Below are 20,684 nucleotides of genomic sequence, written 5' to 3'. Positions count from 1 at the left end.
CAGTAGCCAGCGGTTACTGGAAAGCTCCCGATGCATACTAGCGATCGGGAGCTTCCTGATCACGTGACAGCCAATCACAGCCATCACATGACCCGAATGCCCGCCTCCCGTTGTTTAGAAACCTTAAAGGGCCAGGAGGTGGCCAGCGGGAAGGGGTTAAAAAATTGGTATCAGTGCATCCCTTTGTTGCTATAGAGGAATATATGTAACAACGGGAGGCGGGCATTCGGGTCATGTGACTGCTGTGATTGGCTGTCAAGTGATCAGGAAGCTCCCGATCGCTAGTATGTATCGGGAGCTTTCCGGTAATCGCTGGCTACTGTGTTGGGAGCACACTCTCAGCACGGTAAGTAGTTTACCCCCACTCCCACTTCTGTAAAATTCTGGTGCTGGGGGTTAATAGAGCCGAGAGTCCTTTATTTGGACAGGCACTCATCAAGGGGTCAAACTATGCCCTCCTCCTCTATTCATAGAAACCATACTATAGCTTCTTTTATTGGAGAAGACCGATCTTGCATTCATCCATCTGCCCTCCATTCATAGATAATACAGCTTCTATAAATTGAGGAGGTTGGCAGAAAGGGCAGCCATATTCGGCTTTCTTGACAAGTGCAAATGACAGGTCCCTAGGCTAATTGGAAGATTACAGAGGTAGAGGGGGGATCTCTGAAGGCAGATTTCAACAAAACTAGGAGCCAAAACCAGGAGCCAGCAGCACAAAGGACACATCACACTGATGATAGTATGTCATGTCCCTTGTGCTGAGTTTTTTTTTTTGTTTTACTACACCTAGGCATTGTGCGTACTTTGCCTTCTCATTTATAGCTTTGCTGACTCAACTATTTCACTTCCATATATATGTTGATGATTCCACAATTTTAACCAGACAGGAACACACAGTTCCCTATTTAAGGTTCATGATTTACTAAAGAACAAGGGCTCTTTCACACCAGATCACGCATAAGGCCTGGTTCACACCTATGTGTTTTTTACTGCTTTTTGCAGAAACGCACTACAGTCCATTTAACATGGTTTCCTATGGGACATGTTCACATCTATGCTTTTTTGTCAGTGGCTGCAATTCTGGAAAGGGTCAGGGACTTTTTAAACACAAAACGATGCGTTTTTGGTTCATTAGACTTTAATGGAGTACGTGCAGAGGACATGTAGTGTGTCTTTTGCCGCATTTTGCATTTTTTAATTTGCCCAACAACAAATTGGGCAAAAAAAAAAAAAAAATCATTAAAATACAAAATGCGACAAACGCATAAAAAAACGCATGTGCAAAAAGCACTGCAGAAACGGATCAAAAGTAAACTGCAATAGGTGTGAACCAGGCCTAAAACGCATGCGCTGGTGTATATTTTGTAGGGACTGTGCTATGAATTGCTACAACGCATTGAACAGTTGAGTTTTTTTTTTTTTTACTTTTTTGCAGTGTCACAAATTGACACTATTCTACTCTATGCAGTGCAGCGAGTTGTGAGGCAATTCAGTGAAATGCCACACTGAGTTGTCTTTAGCACATGGCATCTGACCCCCCTACAACATACATTTTTGCATAGTTCCCCACCCAGAAAGCCCTGGTTCTGCATATGTGTACAGCTGTACTCAGGTATAAGCTGGTTTACCTGAGTACAGTCATTCATGTCTATGGGCAGGTGTATTGTAAACCTGCAGCTTTCCAGGTGGGGAAAATACACAATTCACAATGCAGGGCCTCGGATGCCATGTGCTGCACAATACCACTGAACATGTATAGTGTGAACAGTGCACAAGGGAAACAATCAATTTCAAAGTGCGCTTATGTTGATTTATTTATGCAGATCCACACAACTCAACTGACATGGTTTGAATGATACCTAACTAAAGTATGGTACAGTGAGGGCTCTTTTATGGGGCCTGCTTAGGGGGTAGTAAAAACTGGCAGCTGAACCACATTTGCACCAGCCGCCCACCTGAATACTAACACTACAGCTTGAAAGGGCAGTGCGCTTGCTGTGGCCACAATGCTTTGCTTTATGGCTACAGAAATTTGACAGGGCTGCAGAGTTTCACTTGGGACATCTTTCACTCTCCTGCTGCTCCACTCAACTGCCGGGAGCAAAAGGAAGGTCCTTGAAGGATACAAGGTGCAGGGACTTTCACTGATTGGCTATGGTCTGCTCCACCATACCCAGAATTAGCAAGTATTGCTAATATTTGGTTGTAAAGGCTGAAGGTATTTTTTACCTTCATGCATTTTTTGCATGAAGGTAAAAACTTTCCGTGTGCAGCTCCCCCCCCCCTCCAATACTTACCTTAATCCATCTCAATCCAGCGACATGCACAAGAGCAGCTGCTCTCTCATCCTCATTGGCTGAGACACTGCATAGGGAGCTGGGGGGAGGGAGGGTGCTGAGCCGCGCTGTGTATGTTTCTTATGGACTCGCAGGTGGCTCGGGAGCGAACATGCACAAGTGCCCCCACAGCAAGCGGCATGTGAGGGGCCAGGAGCACTGGCAGAGGACCTGAGAAGAGGAGGATGGGGCTGCTCTGCGCAAAACCATTGCACAGAGAAGGTAACTATAACATGTTTACTTAAAGAAAAAACATTCTCATGGCTGGTGGTTGGCGGAAAATTTTTGATTCTTTCTGGCAGAGAAACTACCTCCATGAACACTCGGTTAGGAGCTGTTTGGTCAGATTTGTACCCTGTACAAATCAATGACTGGCACCTCCTCTGTTCACATCTAACCACTCATCTGAATCATTAAATGCGATTAATGGCTCTGACTGGCCCCGAATGCAGACAGTTTGGTGGTTCTGGTTGCACTCATAATGGATGTAGCTAATCATCCTGTCTGTATGTGGTCAGAGCACAGAGTGCTGCTGTGCCAGATGCAGAGCCACCCTTCTGAATGAGTCCTCAGGCTTGTGGCCCTGAGCAGGGTGGTGTAGGAGCAAAGGACAAGTACGTTTATGCTGCAAAGGGTTAGGCATTAAAGCAAAGCACATGGGTTGGGTCTCTAAAATGCATTAAAAACTGCTTTTACTGAACTCGGAACAATAGGAGTTGGATTATGACCAGCTATGGGTTTTGTACTTTACACTTGGCGCTTTGCTCCTTTGTAGTATTTTATTGCTGCAGCCCATTTATGTAAGAAGCTGTTTTCCAGATTGTGTCGCAGTGCTTACACTTGTACAAAGTTCTTTTTTGTAAAGCTTTGCTAATCAAATGTTTGGTAGCATTTTCTTAACTCTGCAACAATTTATCACCTTTGTAAAGCCCTTTGATCCTCACTTTTGCTTTGGCAGGTGTTCTGTACAGATATATATTGCAGTGCTTGGCATTTCTACTTTACTCCTATCTTTTCAAGATGTTCTAAAGCCATGTGTAACGGAACCGCGACCCACACTGTACTTATGGACTTCCGTCAGTATACGGCTTCTTTTAGTCTTAAACATAGATATCAGATTTTCCAGCCACCCTCATACAAAACAAGCCGACAAATTAGCTTGTATAAGTTTTGGAACCTTTCCCTTTATTGAACAGTTTCACACTCAATTTATACACACATGAGCACATCCCCCTCCTGATCAAATTACCCCATCATGTCAGGGGTTGCCTGATTACATTATCATATGCCGATGAAATTGTATACAGAAATAGAATTAACCTGAACTAATTATCTAGCTATCTGGACAGAAACAATATGGAAGTTCATTACCAATTAGCAATGGGACAGACAGGCTTAACAGAATCCACATCACACCACAATAGACAGACAATAGGGAGAGCCTGTCTCTGACATTGAAGTTCAATACACATTATCATAATTTTAAACCCAGAACCCATTTGAAGCAATCCAAACCATTTAGTATTGGTCTTTCACTCCCAGTAACAGTGAGTACTGTCACACCATGGCTAGTACATTTTGTTTCTTTTTGGTTCACTTTGAAGCTGTCATTCTAGAACTTTACAGGGGAGCAGTGTTACTACATCCTTCTTTTCATTGCCTACATTATTACCAGGCAGAACTGTTCATATGCTGCCTAGATAATAATTTAATATTATATTTATTCAGGATATATAACGCCAACACTTCAGCACTTTACAGAACAAGGGTGACAGTACAGTTACAGTAAAAAGTGACAGAATAGATCTGTTAAGGATGGGTAGCATATCTTGTTCCCCTTTTGTATAAAGCTATGGTAATAGTGTTGTGTGCTAGAAAGTGCAGTTGGTCAACACAATTCAATGTAATCAGGGCTGTTTATAGACATACAAGGATGGTTTGATTTCAAGGCATCAACTGCCAAATAGTCACATATATTTGAATATAGTTGGGAGCAGGAGTGAACATATCCAACACGTTCTTTCCCTGGATTGTTTTGGGTAAAAGAATAGCGAGCAGACAAAAAAAAAAAGGTTTTGCTGACTTCCTTCTGGAAGTACCATTTTCTTGGCTGTCCCTGGCTTCTTGAATCACTGAACAATTTTGCAGCAAATAGTCATGGCTCCCATTCTACACTCTTGTTTTGGTTGATGACTCAAAGTACTGAATTCAGTGGACTTGAATGACTCAAAAAAAGAAATTGGCAGTGCACCCTACATTTTTCTTTCAGTAGAGGTTTACTTTAAGGCCTAGTTTAGACTTGCTTTGCTGTCTGAAGCGTGATCTGCGTTCAGATCGCTCTTCAGACAGAAATAGGCTCAGTGGTGAGGAGGTATTGTATCGCCACTTCCCTGCCTGTTTTAACCCCCCTAAGTACGAGACTGCATGGCACCATTTACTTGAATGAGTTCCACTTGCCTGGCGGGCCTCAGCAGTAACAGGGTGAGTGGTTGAGGGGCAGTAAAAAGGCATCTTAGCCACTGAGTTTTACCCCCCCCGCCCAAACTACAAATGTAAATGATCCCTAAATTACCAATCTTTCATCATGAGTTTTCCAGGGGTTTCTGCTGCTGTATCCTAGGTTCATGGCCAACTTTAGAATCTGCTTGATTCTATAAAACATTGAAGCAGGACATATTAGGCACAGTATAGGAGTTAATTAAGGATATAGTTATACCGTTTGTAGCCAAGAGGTTGGGAACTGGTGTATTATTATAATAAGCATGTTCTTTTGCACAGAGCAGCCCAGATCCTCCTCTTCTCAGGTCCCTCTTTGCTGCTCCCGGCCCCTCCCTCCTGTCGAGTGCCCCCACAGAAAGCAGCTTGCTATGGGGGTTTCCGAGCCCAGCTGCAGCTCCGTGTGTCCATTCAGACACGGAGCTGCCATTTGGCCCCGCCCCTCTCTCTCCTGATTGGCTAACTGGCTTTGACAACAGCAGAAGCCAATGGCCCCGCTGCTGTGACTCAGCCAATCAGGAGGGAGAGTCCCGGACAGCTGAGGGACTCGTGGATATTGCTGAATAGAGATGGGGCTCAGGTAAAATTTAGGGAGGCTGAGGGCGGCTGTGACAGTTTTTTTTATCCTAATGCATAGAATGCATTAAAGGAGAAGTCAAACCTAATGCTAAAATTCATGCATCTATAGATCTCCACGATCTAACACCAACCTATCTAACCCTGTAAAGAAGCCAATCCGACCTGATCCCACTGTGAGCTGTCAGCAGCGGCTTCGCTGTGTAGGTGGGTACAGAGGACACATTCGACAACGAAAGCCCCATAGCAACACTATAGGTGACGTCACTTCCCATTCATTTCACAGCCATTGTTGGCCATGTCCTCTGCTGAGCTTCCGTCGCTAGAGACTGGACCGGATCGGATCGGCTCGGCTTCAAAAAAGGTATGTATACGGATTTCTTCTTTACAGGGTTAGATAGGTTAGTCTTAGATCATGGGGGTCTATAGATGCAGGGATTTTAGTGTTAGGGTGGACTTATTCTTTAACCACTTGCCGACCTCCGTCAGTATATTTACTGCGGCAGTTAGCCGCTCCTGGGCAAACCGACTTAGTACTACGTCGCTCGCCCAGGAGCCTGTAGGGGGCGAGTGCGCGCTGCCGGAGGCACGCTCCCCGCCCCCAATCGTTCACGGGCATCCCTGCGCGTGTGACCGGCGGCTCCGATGGCCGATATAAAGGCAGAGACTATACGATCCTGCTATGTAGGATCGTATGTCTCTGTGGTTACATCACTAGCCATGCCCCCCACAGTTAGAAAAACGCCCCTAGGGATACATTTAACCCTCTGATCACCAATAAAGTTAACCCCTTCCCTGCCAGTGTCATTTTTACAGTAACAGTGCATATTTATAGTAGTAGTAATGTCACTGGTACCCCCAAAAGTGTAAAAAAATGTCAGTCAAGGGTCCGATCTGTCCGCCGCAATGTCGCAGTCCCGCAAAAAAAATCGCAGATCGCCGCCATTACCAGTTAAAAAAAAAAAAACAATAAATAAATAAATGACAAATCTTTCCCGTAGTTAGTAAACGCAATAACTTTTGCGCAAACCAATCAAAATACGCTTATTGCGTTTTTTTTTTTTTACCAAAATTATGTAGCAGAAAACAAATTGACCTAAAATGTTAAAAAATTTTGATTTTTACATCTTTTTTGGGAATTTCATATAAAAAAATTTGAAAAATATTGTTATTTTTTCAAAATTGCCACTCTTTTTGTTTATAGCGCAAAAAATAAAAATCGCACAGGTGATCAAATACCACCAAAAGAAAGCTCTGTTTATGGGGAAAAAAAAGATGTCGATTTAGTTTAGGTACAGTGTCGCACGACCGCGCAATTGTCCGTTAAATTCACGCAGTGCCAAATCGCAAAATAGGCCCTGGTCTTTGACCAGCCAAATCCTCCGGGACTTGTGGTTAGGATAAGAAACCTTCTGCTTTTACAACTCTTTCTAAATACCAAAGAACTAAAAATTTAATGGCCATGTATGTTAGGGTTTTGTTGGTACTGCCTAATTTGGAACTAATTAAACAGTTTGGATATTGGATAACTAAATATTTTTAGAGTGTACAGGGTTGGAAGGGAACAAATTTGAACTGCTTATATGACTTTGTTTTCATGGGCTGGCAGGAAAAATAAGCAAAATAATGTACTGTAAGAACCGATAATGCTAGTCTTGCAAATTGCCACTAACATCAGAGGACATTTTAGCAGTGACTGCTAATGAATCTTAAGAATTGCTGGTAAAGTGTAATATGATGCCTTGTCAATAACTCCTTTTCCTCCCCAATTTTTCAATGTGTTCGTTATAGTTTATTACATTATTCAATTGACCTACCCATAGGTATGCTGGCTGGAACCAGAGCAGACCGCTGGAAAGAAGAAGCCTTACATGTATACACAGGGCCAGGCTGTTCTAAACCGCTGCTTTTTTCCATGCTTCGATACACCTGCTGTTAAAAGCACCTATTCAGCTAATATAAAGGTTAGTACATTTTGAGAAAGGCAAGTATTGGAAAAATGGGTTTTATAGGCTGCCAGATGAAAAAAGAATGCATTTTGTATAAAGATATTTAAGTTAATTTGTTGAAGTTAAAATCAACAGTAAAATAAATTTTTTTGCATACATTTGGCAGTTAATCCAATTTACTCAACATGTTTCGCTGTAGGTTAGGTTCGTCAGGAGATAACTTTTGGATGCTGCACATGTAACGCACTATGAAAAAAATTATATAAAGAGTTAATCAGTTTAGAGTTTTTTTTTTTTTTTAAAGAAAAATAAAATAAATAGGAAAAAAAAATGTTAAAGCTTCGCCATGAGCTCGTGCATGAAAGAAAACACATATGTAAATCGGGCCTGCAAATGAAAACGGTGTTCCAACCACACGTGAGAGATCGCCACGATTGCCAGAGCGAGAGCAAGAATTCTAGAAAAGACCTCTTTAACTCTAAACTGGTAACCGTTAAAAATTTTTTAAAGCGTCACCTATGCGCAATTTTAAACCGTTACATGTTGGGTATGTATTTACTCGGCATGACATCATTTTTAACAATATACAAAAAAAAAAAAATTGGCTAACTTTATTGTTTTTAATTTTTTTTTATTTTTTTTTTAAATGCAGTGAAATTAATTTTTTTCCAAATACCGCGTGACAAAAAATATAGTAACGACTGCTATTTTATTCTCCAGTCTTTGCTAAAAAAAATAATATATATATATATATATATATATATATATATATATATATATATATATATATATATATATATATAATGTTTGGGGGTTCTAAGTAAGCTTCTAGCAAAAAATACTGATTTTAACTTGTAAACAACATGTGTTAGACATAGGCTTGGTCCTTAAGTGGTTAATGATGCTTAGTAGTTAGTAAATTCTAGACTGTTACAGAAAACATTGTTCTGTCATTGGGTTTTATCTTTCTTAAAACATTAGATAGGCTGCTGAAAATATTGGCACTACAAATATTCTCACCTCTGAAAAGGAATCCTGCAGGTGAGATGGTATCCCTTAGATATAACTCTGAATTGATAAGCGTGATTGACACAGGAATATTGGACATAATGGTATCAACACAGTATGCTGCAATGCTGGGATTCTGCTTTATTCATTCCCCCCCCCCCCCCCCCCAAAAAAAAAAAAAAACAAAAAAAAACTTTGTAGATCACTGTTCTAGCTTGCAAAAATGTACACTTTGATCTTTTAATATTTTCATGCTTTTCAGGGTTTACATAGAAGAAGTCCTCCCAGTGTCTTTCCACATTTACACGCAGGTCTTGTTAAGCTTCTAGCTTAATTTGTTCGTACAGGATAAATTCATTTTTTTTATTAAAAAAAAAACTACAAAACTAAAAGCTTCTTATACTTACCAGCCCTGTTCAACAATATTGCACAGTGTGGTCTCTCTCTTTGCATAGCCCCTTACTCACATCTTTGTCCATCACAATTGAAATTCCAACACAAGGTAGGATTCTGGGATAAAACCAATCTTAAAAATTCTCCCTCCTAACATCTAGCTAACCTGTGTAAGAAAAAGAGGTATACCTTCCTATTTTGAGGTTGCTCTGCTCTGGTCACGTGATGGGCACCCCTGTGTCAGTCAGTGGCGGCTTCATGGGAGAGGAGGGAGCGCCAACAATGAATGGGTCATAGTAAGCCTATGGGTGACGTCACCACTTCCAGGCATTACCAGCTGTTGAGTGCTCCCTCCTCTGCTGGCGCTGACTGACACAGGGTCTTGTGTGACTGGACCAGAGGGGCCAGAAAATTAGATTCAGTGACGGCAGAAAAATGCCCAAGTGGTGTGATTGCGGCGCCAGTGGGGTGCCATTGCAAGTCACAGGAATCGCACAGGCGTCCCGCAATTTGCAATGATTCTGGATCACGGGCAGTATCGTGGCGATTCTGCCCGCGATCCGATACACCAGTATGTGAACGTAGCCTTACAGACAAGTAAAAATATCCTTCCTGTGAGAATGAAGCGCTATGAACAGCTGATACTATCTTTGCATTATTAAATATACACACAAACTCAGCCTCTTCTGTTTCTTTTCACTCAAAACCATACAGTGTATAACTTCCATAACACATGTATCACTCTTGTATATCACAAGCTCACTGTCTGCAAACAAAATCATTTATTTATATAGCACTGACAGTTTGTGCAGAGCTTTACAACATGAATTTGTCCGCTCTCCTAGTACTCTTTTTGCAGTAGACTGAAAACCTTTGATGCTAGGAGTAAAAAAACAGAAGAGACATCCTTCTCCTTGTGTAGTGTTGTTTTTTTTTTTTTTTTTAAAAATTGCAATTCTAAAAAATCACTCACAATAGCAAAACTTGAAGTCAGGCTAATAATACTACAATATTTTCTCTTTCCTATGCTTTCAGTGCTGCTAGCTTGCACTGTTACCACGGGCAACCACAATCCAAGGGAGATTTGGTAAAAAAAAGTGAAAAGTTAACAAAACACTTAGAGATGAGGATAAGTCCAAAAGATTGAGCATAGACAATAGATTTTGATGCATTTCAGACATGTACTATATCCTTTCTCAGTAAAAAAATGGGTCTATGCCTCTCCAACTCCTCTTAGACACGGACACCTAAAAATGCCATGATTTTAGGCATTCAGGCTTTTTTTAATTTTTTTTTACACTGATCTTAATGCAGATTATTGTTTTTAATGGGCCTGTACACACAGGATAAACTTTCACCATGTTTAGATCCGTTCCTGGACAGCATTTTTTGTGTTTACAACAAAACCCAGGAAGAACTTTTACACGCATGTATGCTTTCAAGCAAAAATGCGGTAATATGCACGTTTTTCACACAGCCTACACTTGCATTTTTATGCAGGAATTTTCTGCCACAAATCTGATGATCATACATCAGTACAGTGTGCAAGTACCCTTACTCAATTTTTTCCAAGGCCCAGAACCAGCTGGCTTCCAGAAGATGCCTGGCAAGGGTGAAAGGTGTTAAGACAGGATTGGATGATGCATACATCACCCACTGGTGAAGCACATATGCTGGTCTTGGGATTAGGAACAGCGGGGGGGGGGGGGGGGGGGGTTGGGGGGCGTTACTGCAGTATCGCTGGATAAACTGGGTGCCTGTTTATGGCACAATAATGTATACATCTGTGTACATCTGAATGTCTCAAGGTTTTTATGGCTATTGTAAGGCATCATGAAAATAAATACTGGTTACCGTATTCTATTGTATTAGCGGTTCTTCTGTCCTCACATACCAGTGTTTTGGAGTAAAGAGGCCTTTGCGAAGAGACACTGACACTGGAATTTAGAAACTGAGTCCTTTGGTCCTACAAGCGCTTATTGAACCATTAAAGTATTAAGCTTCTAGTGAGTTTCAGTCTTTATGGGGCATGTGGTGTCACAAGCACTAGGGAAGACAACTTGAACTGCAGTACACAGCGTGGACTATTCACTTTTATGACACCGTTTTTTGCGACATAAGTGTGGAACATTGTTTATATTGATAACTGTGTGATCATTCCAATATAATTTCTTGAATGGAATTCAAGCACCAATATATGTGAATTTGGTCATTATTGTATTGGCGTCGCTCATATTTGTTGGATTGGTTATAGACTTGTGTACAATAAGTTGGGAGCACATTTGTTTGAGTGGCTGTTGAGGAGAATTATTTTGCACATTCTAAGGCACGGTTATGATTTGCTTTTTGATCCTCTTCTATTGGCTGTTTATGTATACTGTCATTTACCCTGTACTAAAAGGAAGACTCTTTCATTTCAGCTCTCATTATTTTTTTATTCGTGTGTGTGCAGGTTCCTGAGGGTTTCACCGCAATTATGAGTGCCAACAACTGGGATCGTAATGGCGATACATTTATCTTCAAAATGACTCAACCTATTCCTTCTTATCTTGTGGCTCTGGTAGTTGGGGATATTGTTTCTGCAGAAGTGGGTCCAAGGTATGGAGTTATATATAAACAGAGCCCTTTTTGCATTCAGTTTTTTACAGCTTTCCCCTGAAAATTGGTTTGTTTTTGTTTTTAGGAGCAGGGTTTGGGCAGAACCATGCTTGATTGATGCTGCCAAAAAAGAATATAATGGTGTAATTGAAGAGTTTCTAACTGTAGGTGAAAAACTCTTCGGGCCATACGTGTGGGGCAGGTGAGTTCCTGGCCATTTTATTCTGTTATGAAAATGTATTACTACTTTGTTTCTTTCTACATGTATAATGCTTCAAGGACAACTGAACAAAACTTTTATTTATTTTTTATTTTTTTAAGTTTTTAGATAGTGGAGAGGCATTAGAACACCTGTCAGATTTTTATTGCTGTCTCCTTTTTGGGGGGATTCACCCACTTTGTTTGTCCTGGAGATCATTCTCACCAAAAGTGAAAAGAAATCCCAAATTTGAGTGGGCACTAGAACAGGAATAAAGGGAAAATCTTTTAATGGGTGCACTAGTTCTGATTACCCTGGTGACTACCTTTTTGGAAAGATTTCCTCTAACTTCCTATTCGGATTATGGGACAGGAAGTGAAGGGGAAAATCCCGTATGGGGCACAGTTCTACTTTCAGTCTAACTTTTAAAGGATAGCTGTGCTTTTTAAAATAAAATAACTCTTTTGAAATTTAAAAAGGAATATTAAACCATTATATGTTGTCAACGCCCTAAGCTATCTTTTTATTCTCACAAATCACTGATTTAAAGCGGAACTCCACCCAAAAGGGGAAGTTCCGTTTCAAGGACTCGTCCCCCGCTCCTCTTGCATAATTTGCACTTTTGGGGGCGGGGGGTGGGGGCTTGGCAACTGAAGTTCTCTACCCTCCCTCCAGGTCCCAGAAGACTGCATTCACCAGGAACCACTCGTGCATGCACAGAGGGCACCCGGCTGTGAAGCTGCAAGCTGTCACAGCCGGGTGCCCATAGTGAAGATAAGATGCCGCCGAGGGAGGACGGAGGAAGAAGACGGCTGAGGTGAGCTCACCGCTGGACCGGGGGACAGGCGAGTGGCTGTTCAGCAGCTACACATTTTGTAGCTGCTGACTTTTGTTTTTTTTCTTTTTGACAGGTGCCTGGAGATCCTCTTTAACTTACTGACTCACCAGCATGATGTCACACCACTTCCCTAAATTCAGTCAGTCCAAAACTGAGTTTGTAATATTACTTTAACCCATCATGCCCCCACCTAAAAACTGTACTTTTACTTTATCAGTTCATCCCTCCCTGTTGTATTTTTATCATTTGCCTCTTTATATTGTAAGTTCTCATGAGCAGGGCCCTTCTGTATTGTATTGTCTGCTTTTTGTTTTGTAAAGCGCTGCCCAAACTGTTGCCGCTGCCTAAATCTTGTATAATAATTTTGCAAATGTAACCAATTAGTCCTTTTAATTTTCTGTGCTTTGACAGGTGTCATCACAGACCCAGTCAAATTATAAACATTGTCCTCTGTACATTTTGCTTGTCTGCAGTCCGCACTGTAACTGTAAACAAGAAATCATAACAAAGAATAGCTCTGCCTTGCATACCTATTTGATTCCCTATTTTCACAGTTGGGAGCCATGAATGGTGATTTCTTTGCTGTGATCTCCACTGATTAAATTTTAACAGAGAGGTCCTAGTTTCACTTCTAAGGCCACATTTACACGGCCACTCACATGCAGCTACTGGATTTCAGCATTAAGGATTGGTGGATTCTTACGGCTGAAATTACCAGGACTTGCAAATAGCAGTGGCCGCTGGAATGACCTGATTATGTGATCTGCATCGGCTGCGCAGCCCATTTAAACTAATGGCGGGCTGAAAGCAGCCGCTGATGATCTCATGTTGTCGCACACAGAGCAATCCGCTGTGGATAGGGCAGATGTCCAAGCCTGGATGCAGGCCAGTGGGTCAGTGACTCTGAAAGTATTGAAGTCCAGTCAGAAATTGAAGCCTGTGTATTACCCTAAGCACAGGTTTCCTTTTGTGGTTGTCAATCTGGTTACATTACTTTTTTTTTTCTTTTGTGATTGCTAGCTAAAAAAGCTTGTCCTCACTACCCTGCCTCTCCACCTTGTCCACTCAGAGAACAGCTTTTATTTATTGGAAAAAAAATACAAGGCGTTCTGTAAATAGCGGCTGTGCTGAGTGAGTGCCTCCTGTGTTTACTATGCAGGATAGCCACTCAGTACAGGACCCGAAAGACTGCAGTGATTATTGTAGTAGCGGCAAATAGTTCCATGACTTTCAACTTCCAACAGGTATGGATAATGTATGCTGTTTACTTACACTGGTCCAGCTCAGACCAATGTAACTATGCAGTGAAAACCATACCCGGAGTTCAGGTGTCCAAAAGGTCACCCTCAAATTCTTACTGGCAATTTGTTCTGTGTGATCCTGCAAAAACTTTTTAGCCTAAAATGATTGTAAAGTCTTGTTTTTTTTTTTACTAATAATAAAATAACAAGCATGTTATACTTTCCTCCTCTGTGCAGTTGGTTTTGCACAGGGCATCCCAGATCCTTCTCTTACATAGTTACATAGTAGGTGAGGTTGAATAAAGACAATAGTCCATCCAGTTCAACCTGTATAGGTGTGTGTGTCTGTAATCATCTCACATACCCCTGAATGTTCTGATCCTTGATGTACGTCTAAGAGTCTTTTGAAAGCCACCATACTTCCCGAAGAAACCACCTCTTGTGGTAGGGAATTCCACAATCTTGTAGCCCTAACAGTAAAGAAACCCCCCCCCCCCCCCCCCGTTGCCTGAGGTTAAAAACGCTCCTCCTCTAATCGCATTGTATGCCCTCGAGTCCTCATGCAATCTCTTCGACTGAATAGCTGTTTTTCTATGCAGAGATCACCATTGAGATATTTATAAATTGCTATCATGTCCCCTCTCAGGCGTCTCTTCTCAGGTCCCTGGCTGGAGCTCCTGACCCCTCCCTCCTTTTGCTTGTTTGCTATGGGGGCACCCGAGCTGAGCTGCAGCTCTGTGTATCCATTTAGACACAGAGCTGTTGTTTGGCCCCGCCCCCTCTCTCCAGATTGGCTAACTGAGTTTGACAGCAACAGGAGCCAATGGTTCCACTGCTGTGTCTCAGCCCATCAGGAGAGAGTCCCAGAGAGCTAAGGCACTCCTGGACATTACTAGATAAAGTGGGGGCTCAGGAAAGTATTAGGGGGGCTGCTACACACAGTAGGCCTTTTATTTGAATGCATTAAGATTTGCAGCTTGCGGTTTACAACTTTGAATTTTGCTGGCTCCTGTTTTTCTGTGCTGCTTTCCTGAACTTCTGGTCTTTACAGGAAAGAGTTAACAGTTGGGCACTGTAGTCTCCAGTCAGATTGTTAGTGTGGAGCAGGGGAATGCCTTGCCATACCAGGCTCCTGGGTTGTGTGTTGCCACACAGTGCACACCGTGTAGAGAGATGCAGCTCTATTCCCTGAATGCAAGGGTGCTTCCATAAGATGCTGCAAGGGAAAGGAGCCACCAAATAACAGGAAACCTGGGGCAGTGATTGTGGCACCAGCTTAAACTGGAACATAGAAAAAAGATCAAGGAACTGTATGTTAAATCTGCTGCTGAGCGTTCTTACAAAAAGTTTGTAATGACTTTAGAGCAATTTTTTCTTTTCTTGTTTCACCAACATTGCTATACACTAATATAATTGAAAGTATTATCTATGTACTCTGCTCATCTGCATAGCACCAGCATACTCAGGCTGAGTTACGAAAGGAGTTGAGTGTTCACACAAAGGGTGAATGTTCATTTCAGTTATACAACTATTTGAAAAGGAAACTCAAGTTGATCTCAGCTCCAGGTATTTAGATAATTGAAGTGGTTTTTTTTTTTTAACCTTGTCGACTTTCAGTAAATCAGCCTCATTCCGCAGTGCTTTTACAGAAAACTTTGAAGACTATATAATCAATATATGATAGGAAAGTCCTAAATCACACCAAAAGAGAAAACGACTAGAGGGGTTGGGTAAATGTACCCAGGCAACTCAGTGTACACCTATTAAACAGAAAAATACAAGCTAAAAGAAGTGCCACTTTTTCCAAAGGAGCATTCATTTTAATGTCCCTGAGCAATTGTAATTGGCCATGTATTTTTAAAACACTTCACCATACTTGCCCAATGAACAGTCATGTTCTTTTTAATATGTTTTCATAGCTTTACCCCTCTAGTTCTCTGTTTAAGGCTTTACTGATTACAGTTGTGCTCAAAAGTTTGCCTTCCCTGGCAGAAATCATAAAATGTTGGAACGGATATTGAAAATGAGTGATCATGCAAAAACAACAAAAAAACAAAACTGTCTTTAATTTAAGGATAGTGATCACATGAAGCCAGTTATTATCACGTAGTAGTTTTGGTTCCTTTTTAAATCCTAATGCTAACAGAAATCACCCAAGTGGCCTTTACATACTCTGGAATATTTGTCCTTGATACAGACACACACACAAGGTATCACACACAGGTAAATGGCAATTAACGGTTAGTTTCCCACATCTGTGACTTTTTAATTGCAATTATTGTCTGTGTATAAATAGTTAATGAGTTTGTTAGCTCTCTGCTTGTGCTCTTAGCTTGTGTATGCATTGAGCAGGCTAGATACTGAGCCATGGGAGGCTGAAAAGAACTGTCAAAAGACCTGCATAACAAGGTTGTGGCACTTTATAAAGATGGAAAAGGATAAAAAAAGGTATCCAAAGCCTTCAATATGCCAGTCAGTACTGTTCAATCACTTATTAAGAAGTGAAAAATGTGGGGATCTCTGGATACCAAACCAAGGTCAGGTAGACCAAGAAAGCTTGCAGCCACAACTGCCAGAAGAATTGTGCAGGATACAAAGAAAAACTCACAGGTAACTTCAGAAGAAATACGGGCTGATCTGAAAAAAGACGGCGTGATTGTTTCAAGGAGCACAATACGACGATACTTGGAACAAAAATTAGTTGTATGGTCATGTTGCCAGAAAGAAGACTTTACTGCGCCAATGCCACAAAAAAGCCCAGTGAGACTTGTCAAGTTGTTATTGGGCATATTGTAACTGGACTTTTTTGTGGCATTGGCCCAGTAAAAGCTTCCTTCTGGCAACACAACCTGCAGCTATTTTTGTTTATGTATCATGGAATTGCTCTCCTTGAAAACCTCTCCAGAGCAGCCTGCATTTCTCATGAGGTTACCTGTGGGGTTTTCTTTGTATCCTGGACAATTTCTATGGCTGTTGTGGCTGCAATCCTACTTGGTCTGCCTGACTTTGGTTTGGTAGTGAGATCCCTGAATTTTCCAGTTCTGATGTGGGAAATTACCCTTTATTTGCCATTTTAATGTGTGTGTGTGTGTGTCACTATAGGTGTCTGTACCAAGGCCAAACATTCCAGGGTATGTAAACTTTTAAATAGGGCCATTTGGGTGATTTCGGTTTTTAGGATTTAAAAATGAGCCATGCAACTGTGATAATAAATGGCTTCATATGATCACTATCCTTAAACTAAAGACCGTCTTTTGGCATAATCAGTCATATTTTCAATATCCATGCCAAAATTTCATGATTTCTGGCAGGGTATGCATACTTTTCAGTACAACTGTATTATTCAGGTCTCTAATTCACCTGTATGATATGTTTTCAGCTTTTACTGTAAACTATGGCTCATGTCTAATTTTCTTGATATCTGACTCTTCAGGTATGATGTCTTGTTCATGCCTCCATCGTTTCCATTTGGTGGTATGGAGAACCCCTGTATCACGTTTGTCACCCCATGTCTGCTGGCTGGCGATCGTTCTCTGGCTGATGTTATTATCCATGAAATATCCCACAGCTGGTTTGGTAACTTGGTGACCAATGCTAACTGGGGAGACTTCTGGCTGAATGAGGGTTTTACTATGTATGCCCAGCGGAGGATTACCACTGAAATCTACGGTAAAACCTTACAATGTGTTTTGTGTAAATGTATCTCTTCCAGGAATTGATGTTCATACCACTTTTTCTATCTAGTGTACAATGTTCCTGTTTGGCTCTTACATATATATTGAAATAAAGTCTTTTAAAATAAAGTATTTAAACATTTGTTCTCTCTAATAACTAAAAACGATTTTATCCTATTCACAGGTCATGCATACAGTTGTCTGGAAGCAGCAACAGGAAGGGCGCTCCTCCGTCAGCACATGGATGCATCAGGAGAAGACCATCCCTTAAACAAGCTCAGAGTTAAGATTGAACCTGGTGGGTAAAAGCCTATACTTCTAGTGCTGAAGTTATACTAGTAGCCCTAGTTACCAGCTAACTGGATTTCTGGCAGATATTTTCTGTGTTTTTTTTGTGCCCATACGTTTAGTTTGTCAGTCTATGCAAAATCACGGGACTTGCATGATGAACATGCAGTCGGTTGTCCATGGAGCCTTAACCACTTGTGGCTGCCTGCCTCCAGGTTTAGAATGCACGCAATTCTACTCAGTGGGTGCCTGTCAGCAAGTCCAGGCCAATGATTCACGGTCGGGACCTGCTGATCAGCTGTGTACAATCACAGCCCAGAAGCCCTTTGTTGACAATCAACACAGCGCTCTGTAAAGCCCCGTACACACGTACCGATCGTCGGCCGAACGATCGGCCGTCTTTTGTCCAGGGCTGTTGTGTCTGTTGAAAACTACAAAAGACTGCACACGAATTTTGTCGGCCAACAACAGCCAACTGCAGAAGTGATGTCATGTGATGGGTAACTTTCCTTGTCTTTTTTCTTTTCTGAGCATGCCCAGTCTTGCTAATCTGCTGTCTGTCGGCCGAAATCTGTACTGACTGGCGAACAATCGGCCGTTCTGGTGTTGGCCAACAAAAATTTTAATGCCTGCACAACAGATTCTGTTCGGCCGAAAATGCACCATACTAACAAGCCTACAATCGGCCGATCGGTCGTCGGCCGAATATTTACGGCCGACAATCGGTACGTGTGTACGGGGCTTTAGGCTCCATTCACACCTGAGCGTATTGTTTTCAGGTGTTTTTTTCAGGCCTTTTTTTTTCAGGTGTTTTTATTTTGTTTTTCAGGTGTTTGTTTTTCATTCAGCCGTTTGTTTTTCAGGCGTTTTTTTGGGGCTTTTTGTCAGGCATTTTTTGGGGGATTTTTTCTGGCATTTTTTGGGGCTTTTTTCAGGCCTTTTTTTGGGGCTTTTTTTCAGGCCTTTTTTTGGGGCTTTTTTTCAGGCCTTTTTTTGGGGCTTTTTTTCAGGCCTTTTTTTGGGGCTTTTTTCAGGCGTTTCTTTTTTTTGGACGTTTTTATTTTGGGCCTTTTCAGGCGTTTTTTGCAGGTGTTTTGAAGGCAGGCATTGACATCCAACAAACACGCTTGTATTCTGCCAAAAACGAAGCTCATGTACTTTTTTGAGCTTCAGGAGACAAAACGCTCATATGTGAAAAGGGGCCATTGAATTTACTAGGATTTTGCTTGTTGGGCGTTTTGAGACTTTAGAGATGGGCGTTTTATGAATGCTTGTTTCCCTGACAGAATAAGAAAACATGACTGAAAGGTATGGTCATGACCCAAGTAAGTGTGAGTTTGGAATACGTTTTTGACTTGCTTTTATTCCCTATCATGGGTTCATAAAAATGCACGGTAAACTGTTCTAAAATGCATCTTGTATTCCCAAATTCTGCTTCAATTTAATTTCCTTTCATTCTGCTTGTATTTTGTTGGAAATGTAACCCTCTTTCCTAACCTAAAATGTAAAAAAAATGTTTTAACTACATTTATTGTAGGTTTACTTGTATTTAGAAGTCTTAAACATGGTGACTTGTCTCTTTATGATATCTAGTAATGAGTTATCATTAATAAAAACATGCTAGTAAAAATAGGATACATTCAAGGCAAAATGCTTTAATATGCATTTTCTGTGTTTGCTTTGCAGGAGTGAATCCAGATGACACATACAATGAGACCCCTTATGAGAAAGGATTCTGCTTCGTATCTTATCTTGCTCACCTTGTTGGGGATCAAAGCAAATTTGACAATTTTCTTAAGGTAAATGTAGGCACATACAGACCATTGGGAATAAGAGTTCCCATCTATCGGTTTTTCAGAATTCAAAACACATTGTAGGGATTGTGCAGTATACAGTACTGTGCAAACTTTGGGGCACTAGTAAAACATTTTGTTAGGATGCTTTCAAAACCAATGCCATAATTTTTAGTTATTAACCTACAAAGTACATAAACCAAAAAAAGTCTCCATCACATCAATATTTGGCGTGCCCATCCTTTGCCTTTAAAACAGAATGAAATCTCCTAGGTACAAAGTTTTTAAGGATTCGGACAGGTAGGTTGTTCACACCTCTAGTAGAACTATCAAAGAGCGCTGCTCACCAACCCAGTGCATTAGTATGTAGATGAATGTGGTGTCAGCCAGTGTCGCTCCAGCCATGTCCCCCTGACATGTTTCACCCCACTCACTGGGGCTTGGTCACCTCCATTAATTTTCAGGGATTTCCTCTCAATTCATGTTTTGGCTATAGGACAGGAAGTGAAGGTAAATCTCCCCAATAAGACACAGATAGCAAAATAAATTGACAGGGGTTATAACCCTCCCTTACTCTCTCCAAAATGAGTTGTAAATATTTTGACTATTCTTTTTTGTTAAAGACAAATACAAGAAGTAAAATGAAGTTTTGGTTTCTCCCTGATATAGAGATTGCATGTTCAAAATAATATAGAGCAGGGGTCTTGAATTAAAATTTACGGAGGACCAGTAAAGTTTTCTTCTGGCAGAGATCTGAATCTCATGTTTGCACTATAACACATCACAGCCACCCTGTACATCAGTATCTTTAGCCTACCCTTCATATCACACCTCCCCTTAAAACATCACAGTCCCCTCTTTACGTCCTTGTCCTCACCTTCCCCCTTCACCTTACAACCCCCCTTAACATCACAGTTTCCTCCTTTACATCTGTGTCCATAGTCCCCATTTACATCGTAATTTCCCCTTTAAAGCAGTATCTTTAGTTCCCCTTTACATCACAGCTCCCCTTCACATCAGAGTGCTATTTTACATTGCAATGCCCGTGTCATATGTGCCCCTTTTCCACACCATGCCTCTTTATGTCATGGGTCCCCCTTCACATCAGAGTGCCTCTTGCAGTGCAAGTTTTCCCTGCACAGCTCTACCTTTGGCAGAGCAGAGGCACTTATCAGCCTGGAATGTGCTCTCCGGAGTCTTCTGTCCAGCCGCCACTGTGTCATCCTCACAGCAGGGCCTACTGAGGTGGGCCATGTTGAAAGGTCTGTTGTGTTAATTGATACTCTTCCTTA

The 20,684-nt window shown here is 41.3% G+C and overlaps 1 protein-coding gene across 2 annotated transcripts in view; it reads left to right on the top strand.

Moving 5' to 3' along the window:
- RNPEP (arginyl aminopeptidase) overlaps positions 1-20,684 on the top strand; it is a 41,872-nt gene that overhangs the window by 8,879 nt on the left and 12,309 nt on the right. Inside the window, exons 2-7 of one of the 2 annotated variants that reach the window (XM_082246267.1) lie at positions 7,235-7,375; positions 11,214-11,359; positions 11,451-11,561; positions 17,071-17,306; positions 17,496-17,609; positions 19,286-19,398. In XM_082246267.1, coding sequence (XP_082102393.1) covers positions 7,235-7,375; positions 11,214-11,359; positions 11,451-11,561; positions 17,071-17,306; positions 17,496-17,609; positions 19,286-19,398 — 861 coding nt within the window. Of the gene's footprint in view, positions 1-7,234; positions 7,376-11,213; positions 11,360-11,444; positions 11,562-17,070; positions 17,307-17,495; positions 17,610-19,285; positions 19,399-20,684 lie in introns of both variants that reach the window. The other variant, XM_082246266.1, reaches the window with a different exon arrangement.

The sequence above is a fragment of the Pelophylax lessonae genome, assembly GCF_965119305.1.
Source record: "Pelophylax lessonae genome assembly, chromosome: 2".
Classification (NCBI taxonomy): Eukaryota; Metazoa; Chordata; class Amphibia; order Anura; family Ranidae; genus Pelophylax; species Pelophylax lessonae.
This window is presented reverse-complemented; position numbering and strand designations above follow the sequence as displayed.